At 38.4% G+C, this 12,157-nt stretch overlaps 1 protein-coding gene across 4 annotated transcripts in view; it reads right to left on the reverse strand.

The window, feature by feature from the left end:
- Positions 1–830: 830 nt before the first annotated feature.
- ZEB1 (zinc finger E-box binding homeobox 1) overlaps positions 831–12,157 on the reverse strand; it is a 179,703-nt gene continuing 168,376 nt past the window's right edge. For all 4 annotated transcript variants that reach the window (XM_080810375.1, XM_080810373.1, XM_080810374.1 and 1 more), the window contains exons 7-9: positions 5,520–7,327; positions 3,472–3,652; positions 831–3,354 (exon numbers count right to left, since the gene is read on the reverse strand). In XM_080810375.1, the coding sequence (XP_080666501.1) occupies positions 2,759–3,354; positions 3,472–3,652; positions 5,520–7,327 (2,585 nt within the window). In that variant the 3' untranslated portion in view covers positions 831–2,758. The remainder of the gene's footprint in view (positions 3,355–3,471; positions 3,653–5,519; positions 7,328–12,157) is intronic.

Genomic DNA, 12,157 nt, shown 5'->3' on the forward strand with positions numbered 1-12,157 from the left:
GAAATGAAGCAATATGACGTTAATGAGTACTTAGGAATGTGGGGTCATAGAAACAGAAGTGAGTCCTAAAATAGAGTCTCCTAGAATTGGTCGCATCATTCATACTAGAAGCGGTCACTTCCATAGGCCTTGAATGCCTGTGTCATGTACCAGGAGGATAAGCACCAGAAAGACACCTAGAGATAAATTCTCTCACCAGAATCGTAAGGCACTCTATTGAAAAGGGTGGCATAATTTACTGTCTATGATATCAAATGTTTAATAGGACCTGAGTAAGAAAAATACTAGATTGCTGGAATAATTTAATATGCATATTCTTGGATTAGAGGCAAAAGAGTAGTAACATGCAAATAACATTTTCTTTCAATAAAATCTCTTGTACCTCTAGTGCCAGGCACTCTGCTAGGCATTGGGGGTGTTAGAGTGACTCTGGCAGATATGGTTCATATTCCCAGTAGGGAGGGAATATAAACAACTGTGTAAGAGCTATGGCAAGAAAGGTACAAGGAACGTACAGAGGAAAGGCATCTACACCCAGGATTTCATGAAGTGACCTGAGGATGAGAAGTCACAAGATCATGAGGGGGTGCAGTCAGGGTTTCAGGAAGATGGAACAACCTCTGAGGAAGCCTTTAGTTGCCAACTCTGATCTTCCCAGAAACATTCGGCCACAGGGAAGTCCATGGTTTAGTTGTGAATGTCTAAAACGTTTAGTTTGTTACCCACATTCAGCCCAAGATAAACTGAGTGCAACATGACTGTGCAATATCCCATTTCACAGAGAGATTTCCAAAGAAAATCTCGGTAATAATGAACAGAATGACAGCAGGTCAGGCTTGTTGATGCATTTTATTGTGAGATGGGGGAGTCTGGTAAAAAACTAGAAAATGACCATGGTGTAACAAGGAACTTAAAAATGAAGAATCAGATTTGTAACTTACATACATGAATACAGGAACAAATTGGCACAAAATGTTAAACATTGTTCCCAACACTGTTTATATAAGGTTATCCTAATTTGGCTTACTAAGGAGATGAGAGTTTTATGGTTAGGCTAATCTCTTAATAAAACTGCAGAGCATCATGCTATTAGTCACACAGTGAATTTCAAAATTTAAGAGTTTTATATTAAAAACTGGGTAAAGGTAAAATGACTTGATTGTAGTTGTAAAACTAATACATTCCCGTTTAAGTTCTGTTCTACAGTCCAAGGCAAGTATAAATGTTAACATAACACTGTTAAATCAAATCTCAATGCAAGAGAACCAATTGCATCTCTACTTTAAATCTTATCAACTTTCCAAATTTTCATACTAAAATATATTATTGTATTAATACAAACTACAGTATTATACACTACACTGTGTAATAAATAAAGAAATATAAAAATAAGACACATAAATATAAAAGTTTTCTAAAACTAAAAGTACATGTCAGTAAGAAGGGTATTAATACTGCCAGGTTTGAAGACATACAGTACAAAAATGTTGCACAGATCTATAAACTAAAAGAAATAAAATAATACTGATAGGTAAAAATCAGCTAATGTTGTTAATAAACTGGGTCCATAATAACTAACATTTGGAAACAGTTATGAGCCAAATAACAATGGCATGTCCATGTCTGAAATGCAAGTACATGGATAGAGCAGATTAGAAAATTTCCCTTTCATTTCTGTAGAGAAATTTTGAAAGTCAATCAACATAAAATGAATACTGAGGAATTAAAGGATGAAATGTCCCAGTGTTTAGGTTTCTCTGACAGAGTCAGTGGTTTTAAGTTTTATTTGGAATTTTGATACAATAAACAAATCAACAAATGCTAGTTATTGTAGGCCACACATCGAACGAAGGCGGGTTAGGGCCTTGAAAATACTGATAAATGGCACTTACAGCACACAGGTCTTGCTTAAGGCCAAAGGAGATACAAAGCTTCATATCATATCCTTCATATTTGTCACCACATACTCAAACACAATTACGAACACTGATTCTGACGACTCTGCTACCCTTCCCAGGATTAACACTGTTAGTCCCTGCAATCAGAACTCAATGACAATCTTCTGAACTCCATTTTAAACCACATGAGTAAGAAACTTCAGTTCTTCTATCGGCTGCTTTCTTAAGGCTAACAATACACTTGAAATGATAATACTCCACTATGATGTCTAAATATTAGAAATTACTACCTTCTAGATTGAATTTATAAAAGGTAGTCAGCATGGTTTGGAACTGCATTATACTTCTCTGTGAAGGGAATTTTGTAGTGCAGAAGTTCTCACATTTTAAAAAACATAATAAAATACTGAAGCGGATTTAGCATATGTTTACCAATAAAAAATTATAAAATTTCTCCCAATTGTACAGCTTAAGAATAAACCAACGTAAGAGTAATAATTAATACTGACAAAAAGAAACAATGCCAGATGCTTATCTAATTAATCAGTTTCCTTTAACCTGTTAAATCTTTGCTTTCCGAGTCATTAAAGTTTTCTAATCTGCTTCGTGTTACAAACTTGTTCCTAACTTTGAAAAATGCATGAAAAATTACTAGGTCTGAGATCAGGCACACCCGGATTTTTTTTTTTGTGTGGTTTTTTTTTTTTTTTTTTGTATTTTGTATTTTTTTTAAATTTTTACTTTACACAGTAGTGAACAGAAACCACAGTATACAGGTTACTGCGTTTCCATGAAAAGCATGTATAATATAGAACAAACTTCATTACCAATTTGAATGTATTTTCCTTCTAGAAAAACGCTTAGGCTTCATTTGTTTTTTCTTCAGACACCTGCTCACTCTTCTTGCTCACTTTTTGTTCTAAGCTGCTCGCTTGATTTACAGCTTCATCTTCCTTCATCAGACCTTCAGTTTTTGCCTCTTCTCCCTCATTCTCTGCCTCTTCCCCCTCCTCCTCCTCCATCTCGTCTTCCTCCTCCTCCTCTTCCTCCTCCCCTTGTGGTTTTTCACATTCTTTCTCTTCCTGCAGTTCTTCCATCTCTTTGTCCTCCTCCTCCTCTTCCTCTTTTTCACTGTCTTCATCCTCCTCCCTCGTCAGACTCTCTCTCTCGTCAGAGTCGGCTTGCGAGGGAGACGCCCGGGCCCCAGCATGCTCGCTGGCCAGGACTTCTGGTCCCGCCTCTTCCTGCTCCGTGCTATCCCGCTCCTCGGCCTCTCGCTTGCAGTAGGAGTAGCGATGATTCATGTGTTGAGAATAAGACCCAGAGTGTGAGAAACGCTTCCCACATTTGTCACATTGATAGGGCTTTTCTCCAGAATGCAACCGCATGTGTTCAATCAAATGATGTTTGTGTTTAAATGCCTTTTTACAGATTCCACACTCATGCGGTCTCTTACCTGCAAAATAAGAACACAGCCATGACACAAAATCCTCAGAAGGCTTTTGGAAACACTTCGGTTTGCAGAAAGGGTTACAGAGTCATTTTTCAAAAGCTGTCAGGTTCATCGACATACCTGTGTGTTCGTATTTATGTCTCAATAGTGAGCTACTCTTTTGGAATATCTTATCACACAAATCACAAGCATACATTCCATTTTCTGTCTTCCGCATTTTCTTTTTGGGTGGTGTAGAATCAGAGTCATTCTGGTCTTCTACATTTGATACTCCTTCTGAGCTAGTGTCTTGCCTTTCATCCTAAAGAAAGAAAAGAAGAACGTTTAATTTCAGATTAAAAGGTAAATAAGAGACACACATCAAAAGCACAGGTTAAAAAAAATCTAATTTGATTTATACTTTCAATAGCTCAAGGAAAGCAAGCTCATCGCTGCAGACAGGGTCCAAGGGTGGGAGCCTAGATGCTATGTGGGGGTTGATACAAAAAAAGTAAGGTTCGGGCAATACAGTCATAATGATGATGAAAACAAGTGATCAACTGATGAAAAGAAAGAATGTAAAATGTACAGTAACAAAATTTACCTGGTTTCAAGTGAATCATGACTTAATGAGAAATATGCATACATTTTTAACTTACGAGTTTGCTACATCATCACCAATTTCCAACTGCCTCATTTACCTTCATTTTTTTCTTTCTGGGTTTTACTACGTAAAAATGAAGACTCTGTTTTTAAAAGGTGGTCTTTCAATTGTATCCTCCAGAACTTCAGAGGTCTAGGAACTGACCTCCATGGTTTCTTCGAAAAGAGAGGGCTTTGCTCTACCACTTTTTTAAGGAACAAGATGGCAAAACAATGCAGGAGGGTCTATATTTTGAAACAAGAATACCTGCTAGACAAAATAAATCTTCAGAATTTCAGTGGTATAAAAACATTTCAGGCAGCTTCAGGGTGGTAATATTGTGTAGGAAGCTCTCATGTAGGTAAACAGTTACTGGTAGTGGAATTGGGTCCCTCAAGATCGTTATGTATTTCCTAAAGTTTTCCATTCTATTGCTTCTAAACCCACAAACTGTCTAAAAGCTCAAAGGCTTTTCACAACATTTCATATAGTTTGCAAAGTGGGAGAGGTGCAGCCATTTGCCTGGGTGGTCTGTGAGCTGCCAGTTTGTGCTAAAGCAACTTGACTACTTTCATTGCTATGAGACGTGGTCATATGATTAAGTGAAATGTTGGTGGGTCCTCCTTTATTATTCAAAGGTGTGTACAGTGTTTTATACACTGAGAGTCTAGATGAATTCACTGCAGGTAACCCAATCAGTAGTGATATTTAAGGGGAAAGAAAGCAGCAGATATATATTTGAACAAGATGTTGTAATTATTTCAGCTGCACCTACCTATAGCAAATATTTGGATGAAAGATCAAATTTATCTCTAGTATTTGGTTGAGTCAATAAGAAACCAATGAAAAAAACTGAGGACATCAAGGCTAGTAACCTAAAAAAAGTCTGGACAATGAGCCACACAATAGTCACACAAAATGGTTCTATCTAGAACTACATCATGGGTTTTGGGGGGAAGGTAAGGAGGAAAATGCATATATGGACTCATGTATATAAATTGTGACTGAATGCTGTCTTAGTTTACAGCTCATAAAGTGATCAGCAAATTCACTAGATGAGCTCTTTGTATACTTAATTCTTGTTTAATTAAAGCGTTTAATAAAGATAGGGGTCAACACATAAAAAGTAATAGCTCAGTTTTGCTAGTGTGACAGGTCTGTGAATGGGAATGTATTTCAATGTATTGATGATACAGCAGAAGCTGTTACTCATTTGGGAATATAACTCTAGCAAAAGAAATCCAATTGGTGAATATTCCAATTTTTCTTTTATGTCTCAAGTTTCAGATAGTCAAGTCTTTAGCTGAGACTTCTCATTTCCCCAGGAGAATAGCACAATGGTAGTTGATAACCATACATGGGATTAGTAAGAAACTGAAGGCGTGATGCTACAAAAGTTAAGGCAAATGTTCATCTATTTCCTTTCAAAAAAATTTTTAACAACATTCTTGGCTCCACATAAACTGGTTTTATTCGAAAAATTTCACCAAAAGAAGTCAAACTAGCACGTTAGTAAATAGCTTTGGCATGGGGTCCTTTTCTTTACCTGATTCCCATTTGGCTGGATCACTTTCAAGGGTGGTTCCTGGACCGCAGGGCTAACTGTAGTCGAGTACGTGTAAGCCACCTGGGGAATCAGAATAGTCTGCTTATTGGCAGCTAGTGCCCGCAAGCATGGAACACTGTTCTGGTCAGCAATGGCCACGATCGTTGGTAACTGGGCAGTGACTGTAGGTATAGCAATATTTATGGGGTTGGCACTTGGTGGGATTACATTTACAACTGGTTCTGAGTCTGTAACACAACTGTCCTTTTGTGGCTCCTTTTTTGCGCAAGACAAGTTCAAGGGTTCTTCCTGGACAGAATAAACACTGTTCTGGTAAACACTAGTGATCGTTGACCTTTCCAATAATTCTCCCTGTTGCTTTGGTAGTGAAAGATCAAGAGGTTCTACTTGTGGCTCTTCCTGTGCGGCTTCTGCCGTGTACAAGTAACCCTGTGTGTTTCTGGAGGAGGAAAGGTTTAGAGGTGATGGGGATGACGGACTACTTCTGGAACCATTGACAGTGGATCCCGCTGGTAAAACTGGAGAGTTAGTCATCTTCAGGGGACTTTGTAGATTTACTGTGCTGTCTGGGGGCTCATTTGTATTTGTAGATTGAGGCTGCTCATCATTCTTTGCAGGGATATTTCCTTTGCCGGGTTCAGGAGAAGATGGTTCAGAAGACTGCACTGAAATCTGTCCAGCCTGCATCTTTTCAAACCACTTTTTTACTACATCCAGGGGTAGGTTTACTGAGTCAGCAATCTTTGAGAGCTCTTCTGCACTTGGTTGTGCATTCAAAGCATAATAAGCTTTCAGAAGAGACAAGAGGTTCTTTAATGGTGGCTGACTGGGAGACAGATTGCCATCTCCACCCGATGAAACAGAGGACTCGGGCTTCTCAGCTTCTGGGGCAGGGAGTGGAGGAGGCTGAGTAGGCTGCTTTAGGTCATAGTGCTTTAATTCTGGAAGTGCATTAATATCTCCTGGACATTCGTCACACAGAAGGCAAGTGCTATCGTTTGCTCCTCCTTCAAAGCTTTTGTCCTTCTCTGATTTAACAGTAAGATCTTCTGGTAACTTTTCACTTTTGCAGCTGTTTGTGGTGACTGGATTTTCTTTTTTTAAATTCTGAGGAACAACCTGAAGTTGGCTAGGCTGCTCAAGACTGTAGTTAATGATGATTTTGGTTGTTCCATCTTGATCAACCAAAGGAAGACTGATGGCGGAAATAACAGAATGGCCACCTTGCTGTATGGATGAAGCACTGATTGTTTCTTGTTCTTTGGATGCAAGATTGGCTTGATTATTCTCCAAAACTTGCCTTATTACATTACCATCCACTGCCACTTTAAGTACATTCTGAATATCACTTAGATTGATACTTATGGGAGACACCAAACCAACTGTTGGCAGAACAACAGCTTGCACCACACCCTGAGGAGAACTGGTCGCCTGTAATGGGCCACCACCACTAAAAACCCCATTCTGTAAAGGGGCTGAACAGTTGATTCCTGAAGCAACCACTATGGGTTTGAATTCATAATCCACAGGTTCAGTTTTAATTTGGTTTATAGAAAGTTGCTCTTGAAGGGGCTTATTCTCTAACTTTTGCCGTATCTGTGGTCGCGTGGGACTGCCCGGTGATGCCGAAAGAGATGGTGAGGAACACTGAGGCGTCTTGAGTCCTGTTCTTGGTCGCCCATTCACAGGCATCAAGCTGATACATTTCTTACTGCTTATGTGTGAGCTATAGGAACCAGAATGGGAAAAACGTTTCTTGCAGTTTGGGCATTCATATGGCTTCTCTCCTGAACAACAACAAAAAATTATATTCACTGAATTATCACATACAAGTTATGTGTCCACATTGCCCTTAAAACAAACAGTATCAATTTAAAAAGAGATATCATGTATCTTGTGATACAATTTTATTTAGATATTGATTTTAAGTTCAAAACTGACAGAAATGTTATAAAGACTAGCAAAACCTTCATCTGTAGTACATGTGCTAACCCATAAGGGCTTCTTCTCAGCATATGTGTATAATATTCCTGCTAACCTTTAAAAATTCAAATAATTCTCAAATGCTAAAAATAATTGCAGTTGACTCTTGAACAACATGGGTTTGAACTGTATGGGTTGACTTAACACGTAGAAGTTTTTTGATAAATATCCTACAGTACTATAAATGTATTTTCTTTTCCTTATGAGTCTGAATACCCTTTTCTCTTGCTTACTGTATTGTAAGAATGCAGTATGTAATACATATAACATAAAAACATGTATGAATTGACTTTATGTTATAGGTAAGGCTTATGGTCAGCAGTAGGCTATTAGTAGTTAAGTTTTTGGGGAGTCAAAAGTTATATGTGGAGTTTTGACTGCATGAAGGCCGGCTCCCATACCCTGCATTGTTCAAGGGTCAAATGTACATCTACTCATTCAAGTTAATTTTTTTTTCTTACCCTATTTTATCTACCTATGTAATTTTTCTATATTTCACTATACTTAACCATCTGCAGGATAAATTAATGTTACAGGAAAGAAAAGTAAATAAAATCGCCCTTATATAAGACTTAACAAGTATGAATACCTATCCTTCCCATACCCACAAGGTTTTAAGGTTTCCTTGAAAAGATCTTTTTCAGTGGGCAGAAAACTTTCCATATGAGGTATTGCTATCAGCCTTGGCTTATTAAACTGGGAGGTATGCACTCCTGGAGCTAGAAGGCAATGTTCTAGTGGGTATGCAAAACTTTCTTGTAGTTTCAGTTTTAGTGACAGTGGTTACAGTAATTTAAAACATTTTAATATTAAAACAGATTATACCATGGAGAAAAAGACAAAATTCATGTGACTTGTTAGGAAAAATCCACAATGTCAAAGAAACTCCTTGTTTGTAGAGGCTTATGTCAAGTTGCTTCCCTAGTCCTGGGAGAGAAGGGATTTATCCTTGTCAGCTATTAGGGATACTTCGGTAGAAAACTTTGAGAAGCATGGAGCCAAGTGAAATACTTTCAGACAACCCTAATTTCTCATCTTAATTTTAATTTATATTTATAGTTCATTCATTTATAATTTATAGGTTAAAGACTATCAGTTTCAATAAGGTAGGAACTTGAGTCTTGTGTGCCATTTAGGCCTTCTATCCATTGAAGTGTAGATTACAAAAATGCTGAATAAACCTTTTTTGGATGAATGGATGGCTAATTGCAAAATTATGGAATATGGTGATACTATTTATCTAGTCAATATCAAGATAAAGCTCTTTGTTCTTTTTAAGAATGAAAATGAAAGCAGTGAGAAACTCAATGTAAGTTCTTCTAATGTAATTTCAGTGTTGCACAGTTTTTAAAAGGTGAGTTATATTTTCTCAAAGTATAATCAGATATTAGAACTGGAAGGGATCTAAGAGGCCCTCTTGTACAGTAAGAGTTCGTTTCATATCATCCTGGACTTTAGCTAGTCTCTTGCTTAAGCTCCTTTATTAAAAGGAGGTTATTACCTGCTGGACAGCCCTATGGAAGATGTTCTAGTTTGGTTCTGCTGGGGATCATGAATTTGGGTTCAAAACCTGGTTCTGCCATGAGTTTTTTAAAAAAGATTTTATTTACTTATTTATTTGGGGGGGGCAGGAGTGGGGTGGGAGAAGGAGAAAGAGAGAGAATCTTAAGCAGACTTGCGGTGAGCATATGGAGCCCAAAGCGGGGCTCAATCTCATGACTCTGAGATTATGACTTGAGCTGAAATCAAGAGTTAGATGCTCAAATGACTGAGTCCCCCAAGTGCCTCTTACTATTTTCTTAATCTTTCCGAGTCTCAGTGTTTTGGTGTATAAATAAATGTAGATACATCCTCACTGGATTGTTGTAGCAGTTACATGACATAATACAGCAAAACTTTGTGTGGTCTCAATACATGTTAGTGATTCTTTTAAAAAGTAATTCTATGGAGAGATAGGTTGAGTACTAAGCCAGAATTCACCTGTTATTATGCCCAATTTCCTGCCCTACCCTGTACTCTGATGCCACACAGAGCAAGCCTAACTTCGCTAAAAGCCAGGCTTTCAAGCTGATGAAGAGCTGTCATCTGTATCCTTATACTTCCCTTGTGTGGATGAAATATAGCCAGGTCCTTCAAAGATTCCTTATTGGACATGGTTTTTAGAACCCTTCCCACTTACCCACTTGTTAACTCATCTCTGGAAATTCTCCAGTTTATCAGTATCTTTCCAATGGGATGCCTGAAATATGATTCAATACTCAAAATGTACCAGGTAAATTTCCGGGGGAGGGGTATAAAACAATGGATGTGCTCTAGTATTTCTATTTTAACATTTTAAATTCTTGCATAACATTTTTAGATGAGCTATATGTTTGTTCTCTTGTTAGAGACACTTGGAAAATAAGAATCTATAATATAGATTATTTTTTAAAAAGATTTTATTTATTTGAGAGAGGGAGAGAGAGACAGCAGGAGTGGTGGGGAGGGGCAGAGGGAGAGGGAGAAGCAGACTCCCCGCTGAGCAGGAAGCCCGACATGGGGCTTGATCCAGGACCTGGAGATCATGACCTGAGCAGAAGAAGGCATATGCTTAACCGACCGAGTCACCCAGGGGCCCCCACATTATTTTTATCTTTACAAATGGGGAGACAGAGGAGCACAGTGGCTAAGGCAACAGCTTTGGAGTCAGGATACCTACACCGAGGCCCTGGCTTTGCCATGGACTAGCTGAGTGACTCTGGATAGGTTAATTAAGCTCTCTGAGCCTCCATTTTCTCATCAGTAGAAAGGGAGGAAATAATAGCATCTACCTCAGAGGGCTATCGTTGGGACTGTATGAGTTAATGTACACAAATAACTAGAATGGGGTTGTCCACAGTTAAGTACGCAATAAATGCTAGTTGTTAGTATTATGGTTGGGGATTACCTGGTATTTTATCATTGCCAGAAAGAAGTGCAGAGCAGTTGTTCTGTAGCCAAATCTACTATGTTTGTTGGAAAACCCCTTGTTTCTAACTTCATAGCTTAATGGTTTATACATAGAGTACCTCGCCTAATCTGTCTAGCAACTGTTAAATGAGGTGAAGTTGTGCTGTAAGAAGTCTGATGTCCTATGAAGACTGATTTCTTTTTTGTAATGGCTGAGGTGGACGTTTGGTTGCATCTGATGTAAAAACTTTCCAGGCTGAAGTTCGTAGGGCTATGGAACAAACTCAGGTTATTTTCTGGGGAGGATCAGAGCCCAGGAGCAGGAGCCTTTTTTGCCTCATCTCTGAGTGGAGGTGAGGTGACCTGCTCCTCATCATAGCTCAGCTCCCACCTGAGAAATTCAGATGATGGCTAAAACACATGACTCTGCATATGGCTCATTTTAGTGGTGTCGGAAGAGAGCAACAATCCAGGTAATTTTATGGAGTATAAGTTGAAGACCCTGATTAGAAACTGAGCTGACAAAAAAAAGATTACAGAGGTTTCTTGAAGGATATGAAGCTCATCCATTATTTGAGACTCTAAACAGCTCTTTCAAATCTACGGTGAAGGACCTTTTTATCCCCCCCCAACAATTTTTTTTGTTTTAAATTTCTAATCTACTGTAAGATCAATGTTGTATAAAATATAATAAAATTGTCACAGTATTTTCTTCATCTACTAGTTTCTAAATTACTCGCAATTTCTGTATTTAGCACTTCAAGAACCAGTCTCAAAAAAGCTTACAGACTGGTACCATCCTGGGATGACACTGAGAAGCCCCAACTCAGAAATCTTCCTTTGGAATAAACCAGTCCATCAGAGAGCTGTATACCTGGATTGTATCCAAGCGGCTACTCTGGAGAAATACTTTTTCTGAATTGCATTTTGCTGAAATATCACTGGCTTCCTACTGGAGAATCTTATTTTATTTTTACTTTTTTAAGGATTTTATTTATTTGTCAGAGAGAGGGAGAGAGAGCACAAGAAGGGGGAAAGGAAAGCAGAGGGAGAAGCAGGCTCCCCAATGAATAAAGAGCCTGGTGGGGACTTGATCCCAGGACCTTGGGATCCTGACCTGATCATTCAAGCTGAAGGCAGCCACTTAACTGACTGAGCCACCCAGGCGTCCATGGAGAATCTTACTTTGAAAAGAAAACCCTATCAATTTTTCTGCTGTACTATTTTAAGGATAGTCTGGAATATGATATAAAATGCATTTTGTTTCTCTATGGGCTTTGTAGTGGGAAGAGTTGTACTTTTCCTAGTGACTAATTCCTTTTACTTGCAGACAGTCTGGGTCATGGTTATTGATCACAGTTTTCTGATTTCCTAAACCTTAAGAGTCTGATGTGGTCTGCTTCCAGCATGCGCTTGGCATTTCATAGTATATCCATTTTATTTCATGTTTACTTCATGCCTGTGTTACTTCCTTAACTTTATTTTCCTAATATAGTTTAAAATTAAAATTTCTTGCTGTATTAGAGGTATATAGCTTCACATTACATAACCTTAAGGATAAGACTATCACGTAAATACATAATGAATGGACAGTGCAGAGTATGGTGATGCCCTGTGCTCTGTGATGTGACCTGATTCGCACCGGCTACTTCAGCAGCAGCAGCAGCGGTGTACTGCTAACAAGCTTGGTGCTCTTGTCCACTTTG

Source organism: Martes martes, assembly GCF_963455335.1.
Source record: "Martes martes genome assembly, chromosome: 8".
Classification (NCBI taxonomy): domain Eukaryota; kingdom Metazoa; phylum Chordata; class Mammalia; order Carnivora; family Mustelidae; genus Martes; species Martes martes.